Source organism: Carcharodon carcharias, chromosome 13 (assembly GCF_017639515.1).
Source record: "Carcharodon carcharias isolate sCarCar2 chromosome 13, sCarCar2.pri, whole genome shotgun sequence".
In the NCBI taxonomy this organism is placed as follows: domain Eukaryota; kingdom Metazoa; phylum Chordata; class Chondrichthyes; order Lamniformes; family Lamnidae; genus Carcharodon; species Carcharodon carcharias.
The window spans coordinates 118356498-118384247 of NC_054479.1; the positions used below are offsets into that span (position 1 = coordinate 118356498).

At 41.3% G+C, this 27750-nt stretch overlaps 1 protein-coding gene across 5 annotated transcripts in view; it reads right to left on the minus strand.

Moving 5' to 3' along the window:
• The window catches only part of LOC121286359 (protein PHTF2-like), a 125817-nt gene that overhangs the window by 18357 nt on the left and 79710 nt on the right, over positions 1-27750 (minus strand). For 3 of the 5 annotated variants that reach the window (XM_041203448.1, XM_041203449.1, XM_041203450.1), the window contains exons 7-13: positions 23164-23322; positions 17609-17798; positions 14717-14884; positions 14168-14380; positions 12155-12283; positions 7494-7763; positions 6352-6483 (exon numbers count right to left, since the gene is read on the minus strand). In XM_041203448.1, coding sequence (XP_041059382.1) covers positions 6352-6483; positions 7494-7763; positions 12155-12283; positions 14168-14380; positions 14717-14884; positions 17609-17798; positions 23164-23322 — 1261 coding nt within the window. The remainder of the gene's footprint in view (positions 1-6351; positions 6484-7493; positions 7764-12154; positions 12284-14167; positions 14381-14716; positions 14885-17608; positions 17799-23163; positions 23323-27750) is intronic. The other 2 variants (XM_041203451.1, XM_041203452.1) reach the window with 2 other exon arrangements.

Below are 27750 nucleotides of genomic sequence, written 5' to 3' on the forward strand. Positions count from 1 at the left end.
CATCGGCCTGCTCCGCCATTCAACATGATCATGGCCGATCTTGGGCTTCAACTCCACTTTCCCACCCGGTCCCCATATCCCTCAATTCCCTGAGACCCCAAAAATCTGTCTATTCCAGCCTTAAATGTATTCAGGGATGGAGCACCCACAACCTTTGGGGTAGAGAATTCCAAAGATTCACAACCTTTTGAATGAATTAATTTCTCCTCATCCCAATCCTAAATTATTGCTCCTTTATCCTGAGGCTGTGCCCCCGTGTTTTAAATTTTCCCACCAGCAGAAACAATCTCTCAGCGTCTACCCTATCAAGCACCTTCAGAATTTTATATATTTCTATGAGATCGCCTCTCATCTTCTGAACTCCATAGAACATAAGCTCAATTTACTCAGCCTGTCATCATAGGACAACCCCTTCATCCCAGGGACTAATTTAGTGAACCTTCAGTGTACTGCCTCCAATGCAAGCATATCCTTTCTTAAATATGGAGACCAAAAGTGCACACACAATTCCAAACACCTGACCAAAGCCCTGCACCACTGTGGCAAGACTTCCTTATGCCTCTACTCCAATCTCCTTGCAATAAAGTCCAACATGCTATTTGCCTTCCTAATTGCTTGCTGTACCTACATGTTAATTTTCTGCGTTTCTTGTATGAAGACACCCAAATCTCTTTGAACATTAAAATTTACAAGTTTCACACCTCGAAAAATATTCTGCTTTTCCATTCTTACTTTATGCACATAAAGTCAGTCAAGAATGAGTGAAGGTTGATTTAGGCCAAAGTTCATCCTTCTTTCCAAATTGTCATGTAGTACTCTCAACCAAAGTATAATTTCCCAGGATTAAGCATTATCAGCCTGTTCAATAAAGAGGGGACCCCAAAGTATTTCCATACTCTATGACCCAGAATGAACATAAGTTAAATATGAGGGGAAAAAAGATCATTTTGGTCAATTATAAACAATAAATCAAACTTAAGTGGCAGATACAACTCACACCGATCTTACAAATTGGCTCAGCAGTCCATTCAGCATATAGGTCATCAATCTCAGTCACAAAAGTCCTTCAAACTCTGTCTTCCTCACAAAGAATTTCAGCTCCTCTCCTTCTAAGACTTAGCCTGATCCTCAGGTGAGAGCAGTGCATGACCAACCTGAGTTCCAAGGGGAACTCAAGTCTTCAGCAAAAATTGCACACGGCTACAGAAACTCCTCAACTCAGTCTGGATGGCATAGATCCACCAATTTTATTTTCAAATTACAGAAACAGCTGCAGCAACTATATATTTGCTTATTCTCAGCTTCTGGATCTAGCCTCTGTCTTTTTCAACTTGCTTGTACTGCACCACTGGACCCATCAACTTTTACTGAGCTTGGATTGATCGGTGTCCTTTTATATGCTTTCAACCAAGTACAGTCTCCCTAGAAGTTTTGGTTTCCAATCACAGTTTCAGTTTTGGTTTCTTTCAAAACTGAGGATCCGTTTCCTTTCTCTGTTTCCCTTTTCAGTTAGGGTTCATCCCAAAAAAACTTTGAAACCACAGATTCCATCACACTAGGTTCACTAGATTGATTTCAGAGATGTGGAGCTTGTCTTATGAGGAGAGATTGCGCAGTTTAGGCATAGACTCGCTAGAGTTTTGAAGGATGAGAGGAGATCTAATTGAGGTATATAAGGTGCTAAAGGGGATAGACAAAGTAGACATGGAGTGGATGTTTCCCCTTGTGGGGCATTCTAGAACGAGAGGTCATAGTTTTAGGCTAAGGGGTGGTATATTTAAATCAGAGATGAGGAGGAATTACTTTTCTCAAAGGGTCGTGAATCTGTGGAACTCACCACCTCAGTGCAGTGGATGCCGGGATGCTGAATAAATTTAAGGAGGAGATAGACTGATTTTTAATTAGTAATGGGTTGAAAGATTATGGGGAGAGGGCAGGAAATTAGAGTTGAGGTAGAAATGAGATCAGCCATGATCGTAATGAATGGCGGGGAAGGCTCGAGGGGCTGAATTGCCTACTCTTGCTCCTAGTTCTTATGTTCTTATTATGTTCTACTGGGAGGACTTAGTGGGTGAATCAGGGTCTTGTTCAATTACATGGAACAATTATTTATTAGTTAGATGGCAATTAAGTTACTTAATTTAAAATAGTATGACCATAGGTGAATCTTGATTCACTGGTTTCCTATTGTTTAACGCAAATAAAATATGGGGCAGAATTTTTCACAGTCCCCCGCCAGTGGGTTTGCAGGTGGTGGAGGGGGCCTGTAAAATTCGTCGGGTAGCCTTCCTGCTGCCCTCTCCCGATCTGTCCGCAATTTTACGGGGGTGGGGACAGGCGAGGACTAGGGCAGCCTGCCCAACCGTGCCTCAATTAATGGCCACTTAAGAACCACTTCCCACTCTAGCCTCAATTTTGAGGGTGGCACGAGGGGTTCAGGGCTAGTAACGGGTAGGCTCAGCAGGTAAGTCTGCTCAGGTCTGAGGCAGGCTCAGGGGCGGCCTCCATTATGGCCCCATATTCCAACTGGGTTCCCCATCTCCTAAGACCTGGCCCCCCACAAGGTACTCCCTCTCCATCTGCCAATCAAATCATGACCCCCTCCCCCAGTCCCCTCTGCAGCATCCTCCAACATTTACCTGCATCCTGACTCCAGCACTTTCTAATCACAGTAGCCACTGCTCCTGATAGCGCTGCTGGGACCACAGCGCTGACTGGCTGGCAGCTCTCCGAGGCATGACTTCCTCTCGAACAAGAGGGAGAAGTCCTTCTTCCAGCCAATTACCATTCCTTGTAGCGTTAAATGGATGCAGGGAAGCCCAGATCAGCAGGAAAATGCTCCCTGCAGACTTTTCTGGTCGTGGGGCAGAATATCTCTCCATTGGAAAAATTCTGCCCCTCTGCCGCTAGTTTCATGAAACTGTCCATTGGAAACCCATGTTTGCCTCTCACTTTGGCTGGTGGCTATTAAATACCATCAATAATAAGATTATTATTTTCTTTGCATCAGTAAAAAGTTATGCTCCAATATATTTTATGTCTATGCAAAGTAGAAAGCTATTAAATCATATTTTTCTAGTGTTATCCTTTTTCTTGATCATTGCCAGCGTTGTATGAAAGATCACCACCCAGAAACATGAACTGTTTCTCATAGAAATCAGAAAGAATTATAGAAATTTACAGCATGAAAGGGGCCATTTGACCCATCATATCTGTGCCAGCCAACAGATAGCCATCCAGCCTAATCCCAGATCATATTCTTTCTTCACAGGTTCTAATAAAAGATCATTAATTCTGTTTTTCTCCACAAATGCTGCCTGTCCTACTGAATTTTTCCTGCAATTCTTGTTTTTATTTCAAATTATCCAAGAAGTTGTTCCTGGCCCATAATACTGCTAACATAAAGTAAACTCTTTATTATTCAGTGCCTACTTTGTAGTAAAATGATAAGCCTGTAAATAGGCAGGTTTTTAAATCCATAATAACACAGATAACACAGGGATATTTGTTACAGGATGGGTCCAATCTCTCAATTTAACGAGACCAGTGTGATGTAATTTTAAGATTGCTTATTTAGTCATGTTTATTGCTTAGTTTCGCTCTTTGTTCCCCTACAAACCAGAAGCTGCAAATCTGCAATTTGCAGCCCTAGTGGAGACCTCATATACTTTTGGACAATCCAAGATCACTAGTATCCACAGCACTTTATTTTTCTGCAGCTACTCCAGAAGAAAGCATTACCAATATGCCACACTGAAGTTGGACCCAGATTCCAAATGAAGTATTTACCAAAAATTAAGCAAGCAAGACCAATGTGGAACAGCTCAAACTTAGATACAAAAAAGATCTGATCTTTAAACCTTTGCTCTTCCCTTGATAGGAGTGAGTGCACCAAGGAAATGAACGGATATGGGAAGAGAGTGAGCGAATGTCACTTAAGATCATTTGGACTATTTTCTCATAGAAGGAAATATGTACACATAATGGCCCTAATCTTCCAAGGAGTAACAATTACTGTCAGACTGCCACTCTGCTCCTACTTCGCTGCGCCACGACGGAGTTCCACATTTCTGGTCGGGTTTTCCAACCCCGGCCTCTTCAGAAATGTGGAGAGGCCCTCCATCGAACTGTATCCTCATGGTACTGGATCATCATGGGTGGGGAGGGTGAGAAGGGACAAGCCAATCCCTTACAGCATTAGCTACTGTTTACTGGCAAATGTTCACTAAAGTTTTGGGATACTTAAACAGCTTTTCAATGTGTTAATGAATGGGTGAGGGAATGGTTGATTAAGCAGGTAGGGTGGGTGAGGTAAGTGGGATGTGGGTAGCATGACAGGTGGGCAGGGTGGCAGCTGGGCAGAGTGTTGATTGGTAGGGTGGAAGCTGGGCAGGTTGTCAAGCGGGTGAGGTGGTAGGTGTTCAGGGGTGATCAGGTTGGGTGGAATTTCAGGTCAAAGGCTAGTTGGGTCTGGTCGGGGGTGGGAGGGAAACCAGGTGGCGGTGGCTAGTCAGGTCAGGTCGGGGGAGGAAGTCAGGAGGGAGTTGGGTGCTGGGGGTTGGTCAAGTTAAGGTTGGGGGAAACTGGGGACTCAGTAGGCTAATCAGGTCGGGCTGCAGGAGTCGGGGCAAGTCAAGTGATGGGGGCAAGTCAGATTGGGTCGGGGAGAAGAGGGAAAGTCAGATGGTGGGGGCTAGTCAAGTCAGGTCTGTGGGGCAGCTGAGGGGTGGGGGGCAAGAGTTAGTCAGGTGCTGGGGGCTCGTCACGTTGGGTCAGGATGTGGTCGGGATGTAGTCGGGGGGACAGGGAGTAGATGGGCATGTCAGTTGTATAGCTATCCAGGGTTTAGACTGTGATTTTTCTGTGTAACGTTTCCTGGGTAACTGAAAAATTTAATACTAAGATTCATATTAAGGCATGCATTAATAGCTTTAGAATAGACAAATGTAGTTATGAGAGCTCTTTCTAAGCATGATGAGAAATATAGCCAACACTGTTGGCATGATGGGGTATGTAGCCAATACTGAGAGAACCTAGAAAATGTAATTGCCTTCGCAGCTTGGGTAAACAAGGTGTTAAGGAGACAAGGAAACAGATAAGCAGTTATTAGTCCCCAAACACTAACAGCCTCCCAGTGAGAGAACAGAGGACATCTGCAGCCTGTATAATCATTACATTTTGTGATATGTGTAGCTGAAGGTTGTAACTAAAAGCTATAAATACGTTACACAGCCTAGTTACTGGAGATACACACCCTGCGAGAACCAAGCTGTGTTTCTCCCAGCATATGCTTGTAATAAAGTCCTTGCTTACTTGAAGCTCACAAACTCGAGAGTGGTCCTTTTTACCACAACATTAACTATTCAGGTAACTAAGTTGGAACTGTCCAACAGAATCAGAAACTTTTTCGGAGAGTTCTGGGGACCAGGGGAATTGCCCATCTGAAATTCAAACTTCCCAGGCAATTCACGCAGAGTCACTACGTCGGGACTTCCGCAGGGGTCCAAAGTGCATCTTTTGTGGGTGGGGAGGCGGGGTGACTACGTCCGGCCTCCAACAATCTGGATTAACTTTTCTACTAGTTATGCAATGATTCACTTTTAGAAAAGTTCCAAATTTTGCAATGAAGTGTTTATGTTTCTGCAAAATATCATAATGAATTTTCTTTCTAATATTGCATACACATCGAATTTCCAACAGTTATGCTGAGTCTGGTCCACCAATACATCCACCAGAGTTTGTAGGCTGTGCCCACAGCATCATGGATGTAACTCAGGCACTAACTTGCCCCATGTTGTCCTGGTATCTAGATGCCTTGGTCACTTCCCACCCCAAGTGTGCCCCTTAGACACCTGTATAAGGGCAGCGATAGCACATTTTCTTTATAAAACAGGCCTCTATCTTTGGAAGTTAAAGGTTCTTACCTAGTCTGAACCCCTTCCCCAATGGAGCAGATTTCCACATCTCTGGACCCTTCTTTTCAATTATCATATAGTCTCCAACATAATATATTGAGTTGGATCACAGATCAGCCACGATCTCAATAAATGGCAGAAAAGCTCAAGGGGCTAAATGGCCTACTCCAGTTCCTAATGCTCAGCCCCTGATGTGCCAGGAAAGTGGGAACTCCCAGCATAGGAAGCTCTGACACTGACCTGGCACCTCTGGCATAGTTGGCCCAAGGAGCGGACAAAACTCTAATCTTTAAAAGGCTAACCAAGATTTCAACCTAGCATATCTGAGACTCGCCTTTCCTCAAGCATTCAGGACTCCTGTTGGAGTTACAGTGAGAGTCCAGCAGAATAGCCAAGTGTATTTAGCCTCATAATTACAGTAACAAATTGGATTTACCTTTAGATATGAACGCAACGAGAGCCATATTTTAATATTTTGCACCTTCTTGAGACGGAAATGGGGAACTTCAGATTTTCTGGCTCTTCTTGCTGAGGTTAAATGGCCAAAAAGTTTGGCAAATAGTAATCTCTAGAAAACAAAATATTTGGTTTAATTATTCTTTAAAAGTTACTTTTTCATCAAAGACAAATGTTAAAAGGAATGGAAAAGGATATCAAGATTCAATCATTTCTGAAACAGCAACAATCCAGAGAATTTCACCTGGATTTTAATGTACCTAGCAGAAATTGACATATTCTAAGAGTAAAACAGAATTGCCTAGAATTTTCTGAAACAGTGTAACTGGCAGATTACACCACAGATTTCTTGAGAACCTTCCCAGCATATGCTGAAACAGGTGAAAATTGGTGTAAACTTAAAAAAAAAAATGGCATCTTACTTTAGGGAGGATAAAGACTATGGAAAGAGCATTGAAATTAATTACTATACTAATACCCGAGGGAAGAGAGGCTGAAATTATGAGGACACATTAAAGAAACCAGAATTCTTTGTTAGAACAGAGACAATTAAGAGATCTGATTGAGGTGCTCAAATTATATGGGGCTTTCATGATGTAAATAAGGAAAAACTAATTCCATTGGCCGTGCATGAAGTTTAGGGGGCTGAATTTTTAAACTGGATCCGAAGACAGGATTCCAGGCCTGGAATATCCCACCCTTGGCTGGCCAATTATGTCATACCGAGTAGAAACAGTAAAAAAGCAGAATCTGTAAAAGGTTTTACATGTCAAGTGAATAAATATTTGAGAAAGAAAACTTTTAACAGTGTGGCAAATGGGGCTAACTGATTAGCTTCTTCAGAAAGTGCATGCAGGCATAAAGAGCCAAATGACCTCCTTATATGCTATAAATGCTACCATTTTCTTTTATCATCGTTCATATTCCTGGTCAGGTTTTTGTATCAAATTCAATTTCTCCTTTACCCCTTCTTCCTCTCCCTGCCCCAGTAAAATCTGATCAAAATAATTTCCTCAAAATTGATGCTCTAGTAAATTGGCCGGATAAGAAATATAACATGAGGTGGTTCAAACAAGTCATTGGAATTGAGATAATACGTAAACTTGAAATATCTCAGCTTACCTGTTTATATGTTCGTTCGGCTACACACAGCATAAAGAAAAAAATCCACATGAGGCACACACGCACCACAAAGCTTAATGCGACCATAATAACTGTTTGATTTACATTTGAACCAAATGCAATGAAAAATAGTTCTGCAGCAGAGAGTGACACTAGTTGCTCCACATCCTTCTGCTGAAAGAGTCTGAACAAAACTGGAGTGATGCCAAGAATCAGAGAAACCAAGTTCCCAAACAGCTGGTAACCAATACCTTGCTTGTAGCTGTTAACCTGCAGATGTTCAAAATATTGAAGTTGTAAAACTGCCAAATTACAAATCTATAAATGCATAAAAAGACATTCTGAATGGTACAATAATTAGCTGTGAATCATTTAAGAACACGGCAAAACAAAAACTTATGCAATGCTGGAAAGTGAGAGGAGGGGAAGCAGTGTTTGATGATGGTGGCATCACCTTGGAGGTGGCAGAAATGTTGAAGAATGATCTGTTGAACGTGACAGTTGGGGTTGAAAGTGATGGTTCTGGGTGGGAGGAGAAGGGATGAGAACAGAAGCGAAGGGAATTTTATTCAGGAAGTCCATATTTTGAAATACTAAAGCCTTGTTTTAACTGTAATATTTAGATTCTGATGATAAATATGTTGGGCTAAATTATGAAACAGTGCAAAATTAGGACTTTAACTATACTAGTGATTGCAAGCAATTAGCAGTTTGTTTCTGATCCATCAAAACAGCTAAGATTTTGTGACTGTTTAGAAATCTGTTCTGATTAATGTCAGAGCATATATTAGTATAGTATATAATTTTTGGAAACAATACACTGTTTAGGACAGTTTATTTATTGGAAACAGGATATATACCCATCCCTAGCTAGTAACCATGTACTAGGTTTACGGGGATAAGCTGCTTTGTCCTAAAAGTATTAAAAGGTACTTCTATGTGTCCAACATGTAGAATGAAATCTAGGAAAGCAACACTTTAACCCAATAGCTTTGTTCAATTGTGTGTGATATTCAGCAAGTACACTTGATTTTCTGAGAATCTAGAGTCAGCAAAGTCATGAATTTGAATAGAATCTTTGCTTACAGGCTCTTTCTGTTCTACTATCATGCAGCCTCTGTAGCAATGAGTACATGAAGGTTCCATGGGTTGGACTCAATCTCGGGTTCAATTATGGTATTTTAAGTGCTTGTCCATGTTCAGTACTACTGAGCAAAGTTAGTCATCCCTTCTATTTTAAGTTAAATATTGTGGTCTAGTGGATTATGTTATATTGATCTTTTGTTACTAATTAATTTTTATTTTTAATTAACCCAATCCATAGATTACAGGCTGAACTGTACATTCTAAAAAATTGTTCATCTCCAACAGCTAGTTCTGATAGAAGGTCATTGACCTGAAAAGTTAACTCTGTTTCTTTCACCACTGATGCTGTCTGAACTATTGAGTATTTCCTGCATTTTCTGTATTTCTGACAAGGTTACTCTTTTGTGATCCTAATACCAAGATGGCATAAGGAGGTTCATCATTTCAAGTATGCAAATTGCAGTAACAAAGCTGTTCAGTTCAATCCAGTGCAATAGATTAGATACTGTGCATTTAAAGATCATAATCAGGATTTCGCCCCGTCCGGGGGGGGGGGGGGGGGGGGGGGGTAGTTGAAGAGCGGGCAAACAGAGGCGTGCCTCTGATTGGCGCCCCCAATCTGAGGTGCGCGCCATTTTATGTGGGCAAGCCAATTAAGGCTTGCCCTGCGTGACCTCCGCATGCGCTCCCTGTGCGGGGGGGCGGGGGGGGGGGGGGGGGGGGGGGGTGTGTGTGGAATCCCTAAACCCGAGAGAGCGTTATTTCGCACATACGCACGAAACAGCGCACTCATCTCTCTTAGGCAAAGTGTTGCCTCAGGGAGATCGGCTCTACTGTAAAAAATATTAAAAATAGAAAAAAAAATTCCCTGGCATGTCCCCTCATGAGACACTGGCACGAGTTGGGACACGTCCATAACTTTTAAAAACACTTTAATTAAATCTTTTAAAACCTACATGAAACCTCATCCCGCCCATGGATGAGGTTTCATGCTTTTTCTATTGCCCACCAGGGCTCCTGGCCTGCCCGCCAACCTGAAAGGTCCTTGGCTTGCTGCATTGCTCCAGTGAAGCTCAACGCAAACTGGAGGAACAGCACCTCATCTTACGACTAGGCACTTTACAGCCTTCCGGAATGAATATTGAGTTCAACAATTTTAGATCATGAACTCTCTCCTCCATCCCCATCCCCTTTCCGATCCCCCTTTTTTCCAATAATTTATATAGATTTTTCTTTTCCCACCTATTTCCATTATTTTTAAATATATTTCCATCCATTGTTTGATCTCTGCCTTTTAGCCTATTTCAATCCCTTCCCCCCACCCCACCAGGGCTATGTGTCCCTTTATTATCATATTCCTTAGATAACATCACCAGCTTCAACAACTCTTTGTTCTTTGTCTATGACATCTCTTGGTTATCTCCACCTATCACTGGCCCTCTCTCCAGGTCTACCTGTCCCACCCCCCCATTAAACCAGCTTATATTTCACCTCTTTTCTATTTGTCCTTAGTTCTGTTGAAGCGTCATACGGACTCGAAACGTTAACTGTGTTCCTCTCCGCAGATGCTGAGTTTTTCCAGGTATTTTTGTTTTTGTTTTGGATTTGGATTTCCAGCATCCGCAGTTTTTTGCTTTTAACCTGAAAGGTTGGTTGGGCAGGTCCATTAATTACTTAAATGACTCTGTCAGTGGCCTCAATTGGCCATTGGCAGGTCGGCGGGCACACCGCTGATTTTGCTGAGCCCCCACCTACTTGAAAATTTAAATAGGGCGTGGTGACGTTGGGAGTTCCGCCCAACATCACCGCATGTCATTTTATACGTCGGCGAGGGTGCCCCGTCCCCCACTTGCAGACAGGAAAATCCTGGCCCATGTTTCAGATCACAGGGAGCAAGGACTTGTTTATGGAAATACTTCTTTGCACTCTACTGGGCAGCCAATTATTATAACATGCATCTTAAGATAAATTTAGATTACAATCAATATCACATAACTTTAATGAACGGTTTGTGCAAATTAAGTATTGATGCTATTTTTCTATCTTTATATCCACAAATATTAGTTAAGGGAAGCTCTGCCAAAATGTTAATAGGGTCAGTGAACCATGACACTTTCCACATAATCCTGTGACCTTCTTGGAGGTTGGAATGGATAGATCGATTAGAAAGAAAGGAGTAAAATGAAATGGACTGCAAAACTAATGGGAGGCTAAAGGAACAACTCAAAAAAGAAAAAAAAATGTTTAGCAATACAATTGCTAGAAGTATATATCTGTTAAAAGAGCATAATTTTTACGGAGGCTAATGCAGAATGTTAGTCCTGCATTTATCTATTTCTCTCATTAGCACTCAATAAGGCTATTGTAATTTTAATAAGAGCATGTTTATAACAGTTACAGTGTCAACTAAGGAGGTAGAGGACATTTGCTAAAATTGAAGTGGATGGAATTGGAAGCCAAAGATTTTTATTTTTGTTTCTTCATTTCTTTCATCTTTCTTGTTAAAACCACCTGAATAATTTGTGGCACAAAATGCATTGATATATTCAGTTTCTAACCATTATATTATATGGAGAAGTTAAGTTAAGGCTGCGCTTCTTGCCAATGCCATGCATGCTTCGTGCATGCACAGTTTGAGCGTGTTGCTTCGTGACATCATTTGAAGCAATGAAGTAGGCAGCAGCCAGGGCCAAAGATGGTGTGGCTGAAATCATCAGTTGGGCGGGGGCATCCTTTTAACATACAGTCGGAGCAGAATTACAAAACATGTGAATTTGTAATCATCTAAAACATATTTGGTTTTGCAATAAATCCTCATTTTTCTTGATAGAGTGAGTCTTGGAAGCAAGAGTTAATGAGGTTAATTCTAGACATGAGGTATTTAGCAGCTGAAAACATAGGCTCCAATTTAGGAGCAATGAAGAATGCTAAAGAGGCCAGAATTGTAGCAACACACAAATCACAGATGGTCGGAGGAGGTCACAGATATAGGGGTGTGGGGTCTGGGGCAGTTTAGTGAGGTTTGTTGGGCTGGAGAAAGTATGAGATCGGGAGGAACAGGAGGACTCCCCATTGAGTGTGTCAGATTTCATGGTGGCAGATAGCCATTGTCAACTTGGTTGCACTGTTCAGTGGCCTCTTCTGTTGTGGGCTTGCAGAGAGCCTGCCAGTGAAGAAACAAAGGGTGGGATTTTCCGCACCTGCCTGCTGCTGGGATCTTCCGGTCCTGCCGCAACAGACTTCTGGCTGGGGCACCACCTCACCTGCGGCGGGTCCCGCCCGCAACAGGGTCGGAAAATCCCGGCCAAAGAGAGACAGCAGGCCACACTCTCCCTTTACAGCTAAAATAACACAATTTTGAAATTCGCACATGTGCGATCCTTCTGCCGGCAGCACGCCTGTATGTAGTGAAATCATCGATGCATGAGCAAAGTGGTCCAGGCAGGCTGGGCGCAGAAGTGACAACATTTGATTTCCATGCACGTGCAGAAGCGCGGTCAGCGGCCATCTTGCATCGGCAGGACTTAGTGTTAAGTTAAACAATTTTTCTCCCCTGTTTAAAGTGCAATACTCACTCTTTTCATAATCATTCCACTGATTTCCATCACAGACATATCAGCTTTCTTACATTCGTTGCATTCCCAGACGATTGCACTTACTCTTTCCAAACTTATACTGGAACTGTGAAGCCATGGTAAATGACTCTGGAAAAAGTGTAAATGTTAGTATAGCAATACATTATAGTTTTTAAAGCTTTAACTTGCAGTTGAAGGATCCTCATTATGTGTTTCTTCCTGTTACCCGGCAAACACCATCTCACTTCCTCCTTTATGTTGGTGTAGATTCTTAGCTTTACTCTTTCTCAATTAATAATACAGGCATTCATAGTTACAAAACTATTCTCAACAAAGCATATGAATATATTACTGTAACTACATAAACCCATTGGTTGTACTTGCAAAGTTGCAATCCAAGTTTACCTTAGAAACGTAATGCTGTTGCTGCTAGTGCTTTTCTCACCATAAGATTACAACAGAACCAGAAAGCCCTCCAGCTCTGACTCAGAACAGTTAAGCATAGGCTATAAGTGCAACCTTGCCAGTGCACCCCACATCCCAAGAGAAAAAAAATAAACAAAGTTTTATAACAACTGGCATAAAATAGCATCCTGAATTCAGAAAAATGTCCCATGGCTTTCTAATTGGACAAGAATGGACACTGAGCTGGAGAAAGATATATGTGAATAGCAACCTAAATGTTTGGTCATAAGGTTAAACACTAGGTTTGAACAGTCTGGTTCAACCCAACCCAGAAAGGTCTTCTGGTTAACTGTTGTAATCTTATGATGAGAAAAGCACTAGCAACAACATCCTTATGTTTCTAAGGTAAACTTGGAGTACAACTAGTGGGTTTATGTAGTTACAGTAATATAATATTCATGTGCTTTGCTGAGAGTAGTTTTGTAACTATGAATGCCTGTATACAGTGAGTGAGCAGGGAGCTGGAATATGGAGCTGATATTGAGGGCCAAAGTCAATGGCTTCAGCGGTCCCCAGATTTTAAAAACATTCAATTTGTGTTTAATTGCATCTTGCACATTTAAGTTAGTTCCAACGACTCAATGAAAATAGTTGAACATACCTACACTACCACATTACTTAAAATAGAAGAATGACTTTTCTGCAAACTTGATTAAAAGTTCTGACAACATACAGACCAGGAAGGTCACAGTTTGTATCCTTGATCTGTGCTGAGTTAGCTGATCTCAGCCAGAACAGCAGTAGAGGTAAACAACTGCCCTCAGTATCATGAAACTAGAGACAATTAGCTCTAGATTGGGGTCCAATGGTTATGAGTTAAAAAAAGGTTGACTAGGAAAGGTATAGAGGAGGTTAGGGACCTGATTCAGTCTGGTCAGAACCAAAGCAATGGCAAAACTTTGATAATACAGTAGTGCATAACTTGTTAATTCAAAAATTATGCTTAATGTTAACTTACACATACACTGGAAAATGTTATAACACTGTATAAACCAAAGTTATCATAAATGCTATTTTCTGATTGGTATTTTCTCTCTCTCTTCAGGTACCATGACCGAAGAGGGCTTTGGCAACCATGGACTTTCATGTATTGGCCCATGGTTATGTTTGGCAAGGTACTGCAGTGGCTTTCCATTATCTTCTGCGGGTCCTGACAGACCAGGATAGTCTCCCGCTCTTACTATCTCCATAGGTGCGTTGGAAGGATTTGCAGGTTGATAATCAACCTGTTTGGGAACACATCTTCTGTTACCATCAAGTCCCAGAGCTTCTGGCTCGGAGGTAGGGACGTTACAAGACCTCCAAATTACTTTGGTTTTGATTTCAACACAAGTGCAACATAGCCCTTTTTTTGAGCATGAAAAGCCTGAATCATGACAGATGTCACCAGTTTGAAACTATTGACGAAACATTAATTGTGTAACTGAAACTATTAAATATTGCCTTTAGTCAACCTAAAGGATTCATTCAAAAATATGCAAGTTAAATATTATTAAAGGAATAATATTTAACAATGGCTCACTATATGAATGAAATTCTGAAACAAACCTGGTGAAATGGATCATCTCTGTATTCCTTTTTTCCTGAGGAATTCAAATGGGAATTTTCTCCCTCAGTCTCACTAGTGCAGGAAGTGCGGCATTCAGCACAGTGCAAAAGGTCCTCCCATAATACATCTTCAGTTTCTGATTCATGGCGTGTGCTTTCCGAATCTTGTCTAGAACTGCGTGAACTACAACTAGTAGCAGATTTAGCAGTCTCCTGCAAAATAATTTGACATAAAATGATCTTTCAAATGTATAACTCAACTCATGAGTTGGTACCAGAAATATGCACCATCCCTATTTAAGTAGGCTTCATCTACTACTGAAATGTAATTTAAAATTTTATAATGTCCACCTGCCTTGCATTCATTTTGACCTCCATTTTAGTCAAAAAATGTAGTCTTTTCATTGTAAAAGCAATTCTAATAACTTTCAGATTTAACTAGGTCTTGTTATCAATGTTGTTGTCCATTCTACTCTACTATGATAAGAGTACAATGTAGCATGTAACACATTGTTGATTATGGTGCTGAAGAAGAAACTAGTCTATAACCTCAGGAATGTAGTGTCTTTTATACTGGTGAGATTTTCTATTCCGTAATACACTGTCACTTGAAGTTCGTTCCCCAGATCGTCGTTGCGTGAATGCTTGCGATCCAGCCTCGCCATCTTCATCACTTGAAACATCATCTGATACATTTATGACAGGTCTAGGTCCTTCCTGTTTAAAAATGTAAACATGAGCAAAGCCAAATAATAAAAATACAATATTTTACCTGGATTCAACTTCCTTCATAAAAGGAATCACGATATGTGTTGTGCATTGAATTTATCTGAGATGTGAATATTCCCTCATTTGCAGGGAAGCAATGGGTTGAATGCTGATGCTGGAGTGCAAGGACTCAAATTTCAAGTGAAAGATTGGCTACGAAAGAGAGTCTGGTTCTGAAAGTGTTTATCTATAACTGAATCACCAATCATAGGATGAATAACAACAGCACCAGCTGTATTATCCATTATAATTGGACTTCAGGCCTCTGACAGCTGTCTTTGATCACCTTGTCATCTCCTTTCCTTTTATCTCCTTTCCTGTTTTTCCAAAACACCACCATCATCACCTTGCACCATGATTCAACCTTCCAAGACTCTGGCCTACCACCTGCATTGCTTCTATCAACCTCCTGTGACCACCTCCTCTGCCATCCTATAGCCCATTAAATCATAGTTGGTAAGACAGTCACCCATGTAGTTTCCAAATTGGAAGGTTGCAAGTGAGTGGCTGATCTCACTGCTCATTGTCAAAAGGGAACCTGAATCCCTTCTGCTCCAAATCCACAAATATCCTCAGCAGAAACAATGCCAAACTCTGTGCCTCTGCAGGAGGCCACCTCCTCCGATCAACACCATTTATCCTAATTTTGAACACCAATGGGGAATTCTCCTTTGCTATTCTGCTGAAATTGAGTGGGATAGTGCTGAAGAATGTTGGAAAATTCAGGTGATGGGGCCTAGCAGCATTTCAATGCCCTTGGGATTCCACTACCACTTTCCCGATCATCATTAGCTGATACTTCCCTGCCTTGTAGTCTGATTCCTTTGAAGATTTTCCTTCTTTCCTCTCTAGTTACCATCACTTTCTAGGCCCATCATGTGGAAGGTGGCAATATGCCCCAGAAGGCATTTGTGAAGGCCCAGAGTTTCCCAGAGAGACCTTGAGTTAGCTCCAGAGATATACCTACTGAAGGCCTTGGACTCAGCTAAGGCTTTCATTGGGAAGTCTTTTTTCCAATCATTAAGGTGCTATTTAAGAGTCATTTTAAGATCCTCGCTAGCTCTTCTGGTGCTGCAGTAATATCCCTGCAGTTACATGGAAGTTTCATGGCTCTTTGTGATGACAGGTATCTCACTGGGAGCCCACCAGACCTGCATAATGAGTCCTGACTCAGGAAAATGGGCTAGGGTTCAATGGATACAGAGGGGTAGGCAGAAGTTCAATCCTGGTGGAACTTAACACCAAAGAGGGGGCTCCTTCCCATAAATGAGGAGTTGATAGTCTGTGCTGTGTAAAATTGAGGCCATTTGCTCTGCTTCTAACTCCTCTGCTCCCTCCTGATTTCCAGCCTTCCTCTTTTCCCATACTCAACAGAACCTCAGCCTCCTTTACAATGTTTTTCTTCCATCCATTCAATAAATTTCTCATTTATGAAGCCTAACATCAGCTCATCACCTCCCAACAACCCACCTTCCCCTCCTTAGCCCAATGATGGTCAACCTCATCAATCTAGGCATCCTCAAGCATGATCCTAAGTGCTCCAAAAAGCACCATATGGCCCCCAGCCCACCCCACACAACAAATCTCCAACCTTCCAATGTTATCCAACCCCCTTATCTGCAACCTTCCCTTTCCTTTCAATGTCCTTGGTTGTATTATTCCCTTTCAGATAAACTACCGTTTGTCCCTGTTCAAAACCCTCAAATCAGATTCAATTCTAACAATAGTACTGAGAGCTGCATTAATCAGTTACAAAAAATATCCTATGTGACTGCAACTTCTATCAGTGCCCCTTTTTAACCTCTATTTTCAATGCATTTTACCACACAAATAACTTTCTAACATGGCATGGCTCTCTCGTGGTCCACTCCTGCCACTTGCGTTATATAGAGTACATTGCCTCCAAAGGTTTCTCCTTCCAAGTCCATACAGTTACCTCTGATATGCTTCAGGACTCTGTATCCTTGTCCCATCCTCTTAGTCATTTAAATATTGCTGCTTCACTACATCATGCAAACGCATGGGATAATTATTAAAGAGTAAAATGATGACAGACTTGTTTCTTCCCCCACATTCAATCCATTTGAATGCTTACTTTCATCACGAAAACATTACCTACCTCTAAGGCTAACCCCTAATCCCCACCTTCATTAAGAAGTCTGATTTCTTAACTCTCAATATTTAGAATGTAGCTTTTGTCATCTTATTTGAATATTGGTTTCTTGAGGACAAATCAAAATACTGAGGATGATTCTGGGTTCCAAGTTAAAAAAAAAGTGTGATCCATGGAACTAAACTTGCTTTCAATTAAGGAAATTTTATTTAGAAAGTACAGATAATTACAGGAAAATAGCCTGGAACAGATTATAGAGCCCACCTAGCAGGTCTCAAACCCTCATACCTTTGCAAACTTCCTCAAATATCAAAATCTCCCTTAAATGCTTCCACCTGTCTGTCTCCAATGACTTCCTGGAAAAGTCATTCCGTGTGTTTATGAGAATTTGTAAAAACTGCCTTTCGGCTCCAAGTTTAAGCTTTCATCCTATGATTCAAGCACTTGTGGCAATCTCAAACATATTATTGAGGGTTAATTCACAGTAGCCCAAGCGTGACAGAATAGTGCCTTGTACAGACTTAGTAACAAGTCAACAAATTCTTATTTAGTGCACTTACTTTGTGAATATGTGTATTTCTTCCTGTTCCTCTAATCAAGTTGTACTCTTCGGGTCCCACTACTTCACAGTGGGCAGTATGAAATAGCTTTCCATCTTCATGGCTTCTGTTGCTCACTCTTCCATCCAAAGAAACATAGCCATTATCTGTCTCTGTTGATTTATCTATTGATAGTTTGGTTTTCTTTGACCTTATAGATAAAAGTAATAAAGGTTAACCAGCTGTGCCTTTTAGAAATGAGATAATTTTGGGTAACTGCTAGATTCAACATAGGAAAGAGAGATTTCTTTGTTATTAAGTCAAAATAAGGCTATACAAACAGCAAAGATTTATTATGAGATTTCTTTAGTCAGTGGAGTGTCAAGACAGGTATAGAAACCTATCATCATCCCTGAGTATTCAAATTTAACTGCTGAAAAATTCACACAAGTAATTTTGGCTTGGGCTAAATGGTGTGCTCTCCCCATATGGGCACTGCCCTTTTACGTAAATCCAAGAGCTTAGGTACAAGTTAACAAATACTGGACAACTATTTTTCATATCAAATATATTTACATTTTCCCCACTGAAAATCTTCCAGCTTTAATTCTGAATACTCCAGATTTCATCAACTGCACTAGGTGACAATCTATTCCGCAAGTCAACAGTATTAAGTTATTTCTGAAATCAGGCTTTTATGGGATCCCTTAGTTTATAATCATCTCCCCATATTCTCTTCTCATGGTTTTGTATAAAATATTTTTCAATATTCAGCACATCAAAACTATAATGCTCTCTCCCAAATGATATAATTTCTCTAGCCTCTCTTCAACCTAGAATTGACTTCACTGATATTCTCCGGCTTCTTTCCCCTATATCCCTGGTATAATTCTGGCAAATCTATTTTGCACCCTCCTCAAGGCCTTCCTAGAACATCCTTCCTAAAATGTGGGGCTCAGAATTGGATATAATATTCCAGCTGAAGCCTAACCATTCATTTATAAACATGCTTGCTTTTATACTCTCTGGCTCTATTTATCAAGTCAAGGATCCCCAAAAAAAAAACCGCTTTTTCAACTTGTCCTCCACCTTCAAGGTAAATTGACCACAATGCTCCCTATCTACTCTGATATCCATATCACTGCATTGAACTTTTATTCCTATGGACTTGGGGATCTAATATCAAAGTTTGGTTTGTTCAGAGGGTAGGAATCCTGTGGCGAATAACTCACCTCCTGACTCCCCAAAGCCTGTCCAACACCTACAAGGCGCAAATCAGGAGTGCGATGGAATACTCTCCGCTTTCCTGGATGACTGCAGTTCCAACAACACTCAAGAAGCTTGACACTATCCAGGACAAAGTAGCCCACTTGATCGGCACCCCTTCCACAAACATTCGCTCCCTCCACCACTGACAATGGCAGCAGTGTGTACCACCTACAAGATGCACTGCAGAAACTCACAAAGGCTTCTTAGGCAGCACCTTCCAAACCCACGACTGCTACAATCTAGAAGGGCAAAGGCAGCAGATACATGGGAACACCACAACCTGGAAGTTCCCCTCTCAAGTCACACACCATCCTGACTTGGAAATATAACGCTGTCCCTTTACTGTCACTGGGTCAAAATCCTGGAAATCCCTCCCTAACAGCACTGTGTGTGTATCTACACCACAGGGACTGCAGCAGTTCAAGAAGGCAGCTTATCACCACCTTCTCAAGGAAATTAGCGATGGACAATAAATGCTGGCCTAGCCAGTGACATCCACATCCCATAAATGAATAAAAAGAACATGTTGTTTATCAAGTTAGGAACACTAAAAAAAAAACTTGTAAACTTGGCATGAAATCATCACTGCCTTCTGTACAGCCTATATGCTTTTGGGGAAAAGCTTATATTTCATGTTGGGGTAATGGTCCCTTTAAGAACTAGGTTTCCCTGAAAGATGATTAGTTGTAAAAAGCAACTTGCTTCCAGTAACCCATGCTATCTAGGAAGATAAACTGTAGTAATAAGAGCAATAGGGCCTGAGCTTCCTCAGGGTGGCAATCAAAGATAGATTGCCACCCACTCCTACATTTTTACCTTAAAGCCTTTCCAATAGTTTCGCGCCCAGCCTTCCAACTCAGATTGGGCAAGAACTGCGCAGGGTAGCGAGTTCCCGGGGACTTCTGTCGAGGGCTTCAGAGGGGGATGCAAGGAGACCATGCCCCCTTTTTACAGCGCCAGCTGCTGTAAATCAGGTCGGCTTAAAGATCCAGCCATTTTCAAACCAGGGAGAAGGCAGATTTGGCAAGTGGTTAGAAGTTGCGGGAGGCAGAGGGGTCAGGCAATTGGGGGAGGGGGGTGGTGGTCGAGCATGGCCGGGAGGAGGAGTTGGGCACTTGGTTGGGAGAGGGGGGGGTCGTCAGGCAGTCATGGTGGGAGCTATCAGTCAGTGGAGGAGGAGGTAGTCAGTTGGGTGGGGGGGCAAGGTCAGGTGGGGCCTGGGGGGGCTGTTGTGGGGAGTCCCAAGAGGTGTCTAATTGGGCAGTGGGTGGGGTTAATTGCCCTGGTGTTTCAACAGGGGTGGGGGAGTCCTATGGCAGGTCAGTGTGGGTCTGTACAATAGCAGTTACTCAGAAGCTAGAAGTGGTTTTAATTCTTCTTTTTTCTGGGTAACTACTGAGGCAGGATAGTCTGAAATTGGCAACTCAAATCGTATTTTCAGATAGTTCCCATAGCAGAGCAATTGTCCATCAGAAATTTGCATTTCCCAGGCAATTGCTGTGCAAACCTTACTTGGGAACTTCTGGTGGTGGTGGTGGTGGTTGGGTGGGGGGGGGGGGGGGGGGGTGTCCCAATGTGTCTTTGAGGAACCCCCCCAGTTACAATGCCCTGGAGCTCAGAAGTTATAGCTCCAAAGTCTGAAGAACAATGTATAATTTTTAAGTTGAATATATATTTGTGTGCTAAGAAAGGTAAAATGGGTTCAGTTTCATTTAGGTTGCTGCTGAGCCTTGGTGCCTGGGAGTCTGAATAGATTCTTAGTGAAAGGTCAGGTCTTATGGGTTCGTTTGTATATATATATATATTCTTAATGAGGCTTTACATCACCTGAAGTTAATGTGATGGGTTAAAAGGGGTTGAAAGTTCAGTAAAAAAAAAAAAGGGGGAGCAGAAATAGAAAGCTCTCTGAGAAGAAAAACTGCAAGGCTAGTGGGGCAGTGGTTCACTGGATAATCAGTGGTGGGACTCAGTAAAGTGATCAACTTAGCAGAGGTACTACTGGAAGACTGAGTTTAGGGAACTCATTTGTTTGCTCTGCAGTTGAAGGAACAGGGAGTTTAGAGTGCAATTTTTGGGTGGCTTGGGGAGAGAAGCATCAAGTGAATGCTCAGGAATCCACTGGAAGAAAACCGTTTGCAACTCGACCACTCCCAAGAGAGAAGCTTTTGTGTCAAGCTAGTGGTAACACTTCACTGGTTTAACTGTCTGCAACGATATTGCTTGGGTAAAGGAATAGTAGGAATTTGAAGTGTCATCTTGTGTTTGCATTGAAATCTTTCCAGTCCTTTTGTCTGGTGTAATATAGTTCATTTTTCTTGTTTAATAAATATTTTATTCTTTGTGCTAAAAGTTCATCAGCAGACTCACGTGAATTTGTTCAGTAACTTTCCTCTATGGTTTCAAAAAAAAGTTAGGATCTATCAAACCAGGTTTCACTCTGGGATCTATCTTGCCCAGTATTAACAGCAGCTGGGATCGTAACAATAGTAAGGGCCAACAAGAAATTAATTACCAGGGGTTGATGGGGCAGGGGAGAATAGATTCCTGGGTGTAATTCTGTTTTCAGGCAGCTTTACTTTAGAACAGGTTGACTGCAGGAAACATCTTTTTCCATGCGGAATTCATTTGAAATTCTGCATGCTGGCTAAAAGGGTTTAAAATTCTTGATAATGAATAGACTCTACAAAATGTGAGTTGGAATTCCAGGATAGCCAAGGTGAGAGAGAGAGAGAGAGAGAGAGAGAGAGAGAGAGAGTGCGTGTGTTCCTAAATGCAAGACTTCAGAGTTAAAGAAGATTAGAACCAGGAAAGTACTGACCCAAGGTGGCTACACTTAAGATGCTAGCGACACCTGTGTTGAACTGGGAGTCCACAACCATTTAATGAGACAACTTTACTGGAAGTAAGCAGAAGGCCCAATAAATCTCAACCTTATACAAATCTTTGAAACGGTACTCAGACCAAGTGGTTAACCTTCCAATTTTTGATAAGTATCTGAGTTTTTGGGGATGTAAGTCAAATTGGTGTAGAAGGTAAGTCAAGAAATTCAGTTTATAGTATAAGTAACTGTATTCATTGTACTTTTAATATCTTTTACATAATTGAATGTAGTTATTAGAATTGATACTCTTTAATTTAGTATACCAAACTTCTGTTGGTTTAAACCATGAACCTTGTGGCTTCATTCTTTTACTAGATACCTGGGTTTTCGGATTTCCAAAATAATACATTGCTGGTCTCTACTGAGATCATAACATTCCATACTCACTTCAAATACAATTAACCACTTTCTTTACCATTGTATTTTTTTTACATTTTATAAACATTAAGCTTTATAATATAAACTGATCTTCATATTTCCCTGGATCAAGCTTTCAATTCCATTTTTAAAATTAAATATTTGGGGTACTGTTTTCTGACATAAGGACTATAGAGGGTAAAAAGAGAATCACTGTGTTAAGTTCAAAACCATGAACAGTACTAATGCATGAAGATAACTAAGAACATTGAGCAATGAAGAAAAATGCTCTTTTTGAAACAACTGTGGTATTATATATGGAGCAGTTTGTTACAGGACAAGTGTACATTTATATAATGTATAGGAGTGTTCTAAAATTCTGACTGGTCATTACGAGTGTTTACTTAACGTATTCAAATTACCCAAAGGCTCTATTTACCAAAAATAACATAACATATGGCAGTAAATATGGAAAAAGTAAATATAAACTGTAAATCTAAAAATTTAACTATTAGATTCATGTTTACAATGAGTTATTACATCAATACAATCTGTGATTTTGTGACTATCTTAGCTGAAGGAAAATAATATTTCATCAAGGTGTTCCTCAAGGTCATGTGCACTGCCTGAAGCCACATGCTACAGAGAGCAGAATAGTATCACGTTAATTCCTGGTCTGTGCTGGGTTAACTATCTGGTGAGTATTTCAGAATTGCATGTAGCCTTGGCCATCCTGGGCCAGGAATGGGTAATAAAAAAACAAACTTCTCTCTCCAGATAGTGAACAGAGACCAGTATTGAAAATCCCTGCATGGACCCCACAGAGATGAGGGTCACAGTCCACAGTCGAAAAGCCTGCCTTCACTATTTCCCTACATTTGCACATGAAGGATATTGGAAGTTTACTGGAAACTGGATCTCTGCCTCACCTTTTCCACAGGAGAGGAGAAAATGGAAACAAAAGTAGGAAAAAGGTTTTGTCAGTATTTCAGAATACGCAAACATTTAACTGAACATGAGTATAACGAAAGGAATCTATGCAGACACAACTAGTAAAATTAATACACACCCTGGAAAATAAAAGGCATGCAAAATCTCTCTCAAGATTGCACCAATGCTGTAGTTGGTGCCTGTGCCAGACTGGTGGTACACCTCCTGAGTATTATCTGTGGTACTAGAGCCATCTCCTTCCCTATGTACTTCCAGGTGAGCTGCTTTCCGCAATTTCCTTTGTAAGAAAGATTAAAAGATGTAGTTATTTTGTTAGATCAGTATTACCATGCAACTGCTGCTATGCCTGCAGATCCTGTCAAAAATCAATGCAATAGGGTTTATAACCCAGCTTTCAAAAATCATAGAACCCACAATTTATTTTCAGTTCATGTTTTTCAATTTCTGGCTACAATGAGTCAGACAGATACAATATGACATGAAATGCAGTTAGCAGGCTTTAAAACTATATCGAACACATTTTTAAAAAATCAATATATTTTAATGATAGCATACATCAAAAGAAATGCATAAAATCAACTGCTTTGCAAAACGGTTAAATATTTACAACATAGTAACAGATTTTATGTGCAGACGAGGATAGAATAGAAAATTGAGCATTATGAGTACTTGGAATTCAAAAATAAAAAACAGAAAATGCTGGAAAAACTCAGCAGGCCTGACAGCATCTGTGGAGAGAAAAACAGTTAATGTTTCGAGTGTGTATGACCCTTCTTCAGAGCTTTGGGCTGAACATGAGTATAACGAGCTCTGGGCTCTGGAGAAGGGTCATGCAGGTTCAAAATGTTAACTCTGTTTCTCTCTCCACAGATGCTGTCAGACCTGCTGAGTTTTTCCAGTATTTTGTTTTATTTCAGATTTCCAGCATGCACAATATTTTGCTTTTAACTTGGAATTCAGGATTCTCTTAATGCAATGCAAATAAAATTTGTACTGTTTGACACCTAAAGATGAAATTATCCCCCAGTACCTACTGATAGTGTTTGATAACATGCGCTAGGAGGCACACAAAGGAAGCATAATGATTTTCTTTCCCAGTAGAAAAGATGGCACTTGTTTTTCACAGACGAGAGAATTTTATAATTCCACACAAAACCAAAATGTGCTAGTTATTGCATCAGTACAATGGTGTTGTAACAGGCCATGACACCTATCACTCTCTTATTTAGCCACTCTTATGTGGCCACCTTCACAGAAAATCACAATAGGAAACAGTTTGTCCAGTTCAGTAAAACACAATAAAATGTAAAGTTATTAAAATAAATAACCATACATGGAGACTGCCTATAGATGCAAAATTAACATATTCAGTTCAAAAATATACTCAGTATTAACTTGGCTCTTATTTAACTTGCCACTGGTTGCAATTCTATTTAAATAATAGGTATCACAACTCACTAAATACTTGCCTATAATTATCATGATACATAGCTTTTTTTTCTTTAAACACAGTTACATCATGTGGATTTTCTATTTTGCCCACAGGCTCCTAGTAGTGATACCACCAAATAGTTTCTGTGCTTTAGTGACCCACATTATTCCTGTGAAACGCAGAGGTGCACTCCTACTTCTCCTTGCCTCAAAAAATATTTCCTTACTTAGTACAATTTGTACCTGAATTTTGTAGTTAAGGCCCAACAACTGATGCATGACTAAAAGTTGGCAGATTTAAGCAGCCTTATATCTGTTTCATGTGAATAGCTTGCTTGCCTATTTACAGGCCACCTGAATATTGTATTAAGCAGATCTTGAGTGTTAATGGGGCAGTGCCCTCCACCCCACTATCACAATTTTCAACTGCTACCTGCGAGTTTTTCAGCAAAATAAAGGTGGCACAAGTTGAATTTCTCACTAACTTTTCATTTACTACCCCTCCAAATTCAATTTTTGTTGCAACAAGCCTTGTGTCAAACTACCCTGAAAAAAACAAAAACAAAAATTGCTGGAAAAACTCAGCAGGTCTGACAGCATCTGTAGATAGAAAGACAAAGTCAACATTTCGAGTCCGTATGACTCTTCTTCAGAACTAAAGAGAAGTAAAAATGTGGTGAAATATATACTGTTTAAGGGGGTGTGGGACAGGTGAAGCTGGATAGAAGGCCAGTGATAGGCGGAGACAAAAGAGAGATTGCAAAAGGTGCGATAAACAAAAAGGTCAAAGGGGTGTTGAAGGTTCAACACTTCTTTGTTCCCTTGTCTGTGACATCTTTTGATTATCTGCTCCTATCACTGCTTGCTTGTCCCTACAACGATACCACCCCCCCCACTTCTCTCCCCCCACCCAACACACACCCCCCACCCCCCTCACCTTAAACCAGCTTATATTTCACCCCTCTCCTTAGATTCACTCAGTTCTGTTGAAGGGTCATGAGGACTCGAAACGTCAATTCTTCTTCTCTGCCGATGCTGCCAGACCTGCTGAGTTTTCCAGGTAATTCTGTTTTTGTTTTGGATTTCCAGCATCCGCAGTTTTTTGTTTTTATGGCTTTTTTTCAGCTCCACCAGAAATATTATCGGTTCTAGCAGCTTGGTGGGGTGGGGGTTGTGTGTGTTATGTGACATGACTCCCAGTTTTCCAGTGTTTAATGGATGTATATTCCTGGTCTGGATTCTTGAGAATTAATAATTTCAAAAACGGTTTCAGTGCCTTTTGCTCTCAGACTGATTGTTTCCATTGGTCAGAGCCAGGCCTTAGAAATGTAAGTGATTTTTAGTGTCTTTGTACAACTCCTGGAGATTTGATCTCTGCAGTCATAGGGACATTAGCGCTTCTTTAGAGATAACAAGGTTCCTGCTGTTCTGAAGGTCAAAAATTTCTTTTGTGTGAGTCATGGCCAGTCATGACTTCAATCAGTTTAAAACCTTTGTTCAGTTTTAAGAAAAATAGTTTTATAGCTTAGCCAAGATGATATACATATATATTATCAAAATGTAGAGTGAAGGCTTAGCCTCTGACACCCCTCACCAACTCAGCGGGAAAAATGAATTCTATTTTTTTTCTTGTGGTCTTAAGTAGGAAATTTACATGCATTCTCTCATCCATACTGGCACATCAGACACCGAACTAGCAGGGATAATGGTAGTTCCCTGCTGCATTTTCATTTGAGATTTGAACCGTCGACAGTGCATCAGCAAGGACATTGTCCAGTCCTGGGATTTAAAAGGTTTAGGTGACTTGGGAGGATTTGAAATTCATCTGCATGGGGAAGTTTATTCAGGGCTAGAGTTCTGAATTCCCTCTGTTGGGAAGCCCTTGGTTTCTGAACTCTGGCTGTCTAACTCCTGATTAAGTATCCTCAAAATGGTCTGAGGGTTTTTCAGGGTGATTAGCACTCAGGGGTTGAGTGATGGTCAAGCTGCTCTGGGCAATCTGCAGGAGAGTGCTGGGCATCTCACTGTGGGTGCCAGGTCCTGTGATCACAGGGTTAAGCTGTTCTTGTTCAGTTTAGCTCCTGCCTGTCCACTTTGGTAATCTGCGGGTTCAGTTGTTCAGACCTGGTATTGTGGTTAGGTTGAGGGTCAGGAGAGTGGAGCGCTTTAAAGGAACTTTGGCTCCTTCAGGGGATTCCAGTTCAGGCACTAGCACACCTAGAAAGTTCCAGCTTCTATTGCCAGGTGCCTTGAATTGGCATGGCAACAGGCAGGTAATTGGTTCCTGAATTTGGGCCAGCCGACCTGGGCCTGGATGACAGGAAGATGGCCTTCTTGCAGGATCCTCTTCCACATCTTTACCAGATATGGCTACAGTGCTGTAACTGGTAGGAGGGGTTATGGAACATTTTAAATAGGGTAGTTAACTCTGTCCAGTCATCTTGCGATTCTGCATTATGGTGGGTGAACATGGGGTCCAATCCGGTTGAGGTCCCTCTGCTGGTTAGTTCTGTCTTTTGGGACACTACTGCCCTCTGGTGGATGGTCAGCTCTTGCTTTACAACTAAGTGAGGCATCACCTTCACTCTTTCTGGGCCAATTTGAGAACTTTTCTAGTCCACATTTAAAGTCATCATAAAGCTACTGACCATGCCAATGAATGGCTTCCTAGCTGGGGCCTTTGTTTGGGGGTGGGCGCTCGCCTAACTTGTTCCATGTCCCTTGGAACACCTCTGCCCTCAAGTGGAAGTGGAGTTCCAGCTGCCCGCCTTTATGGTTTTTCAACTGGGGGAGGCATCTCACTCCCTATCTGCTCACCTGTTTGGGAACTCCTTTTGTCCCTATTTAGTGACAAGAAGGTTTCTGCTAGCCATACTTTGGGCAAATCCTTATCCTTATCCTTTCCGGACTTAATAACTTGCCTTTCATCAGGCCTTTCAACCACGTGGGGCATCTCCATCGCTATTTCTTTCCCTGCTCTAGGGCTTCTCTAGTTGCTGTTTAATTCTGGGGTACTTGAGGAATCTACTTTAGATTATAGTTGCCTTTTTGATATCTCTTAATTTTATTGGCCTGGCTTCAGCCTTGCCACCTTCCAGCAGCTCTCACTCAAGGACTACGGATACTATTGCACCTTTTGGGCCTTGAGACATTCCCCAGCTTTCTGCCCTTCTGCAGGTTTCTGCTGGTTGGTATTAGCCTCTTTCTTTTCCGGCAGCTAGCACCTTGATGCCAGTCAAATCATTCCCAAAGAGGAAAGTGATTCCTGCTACTG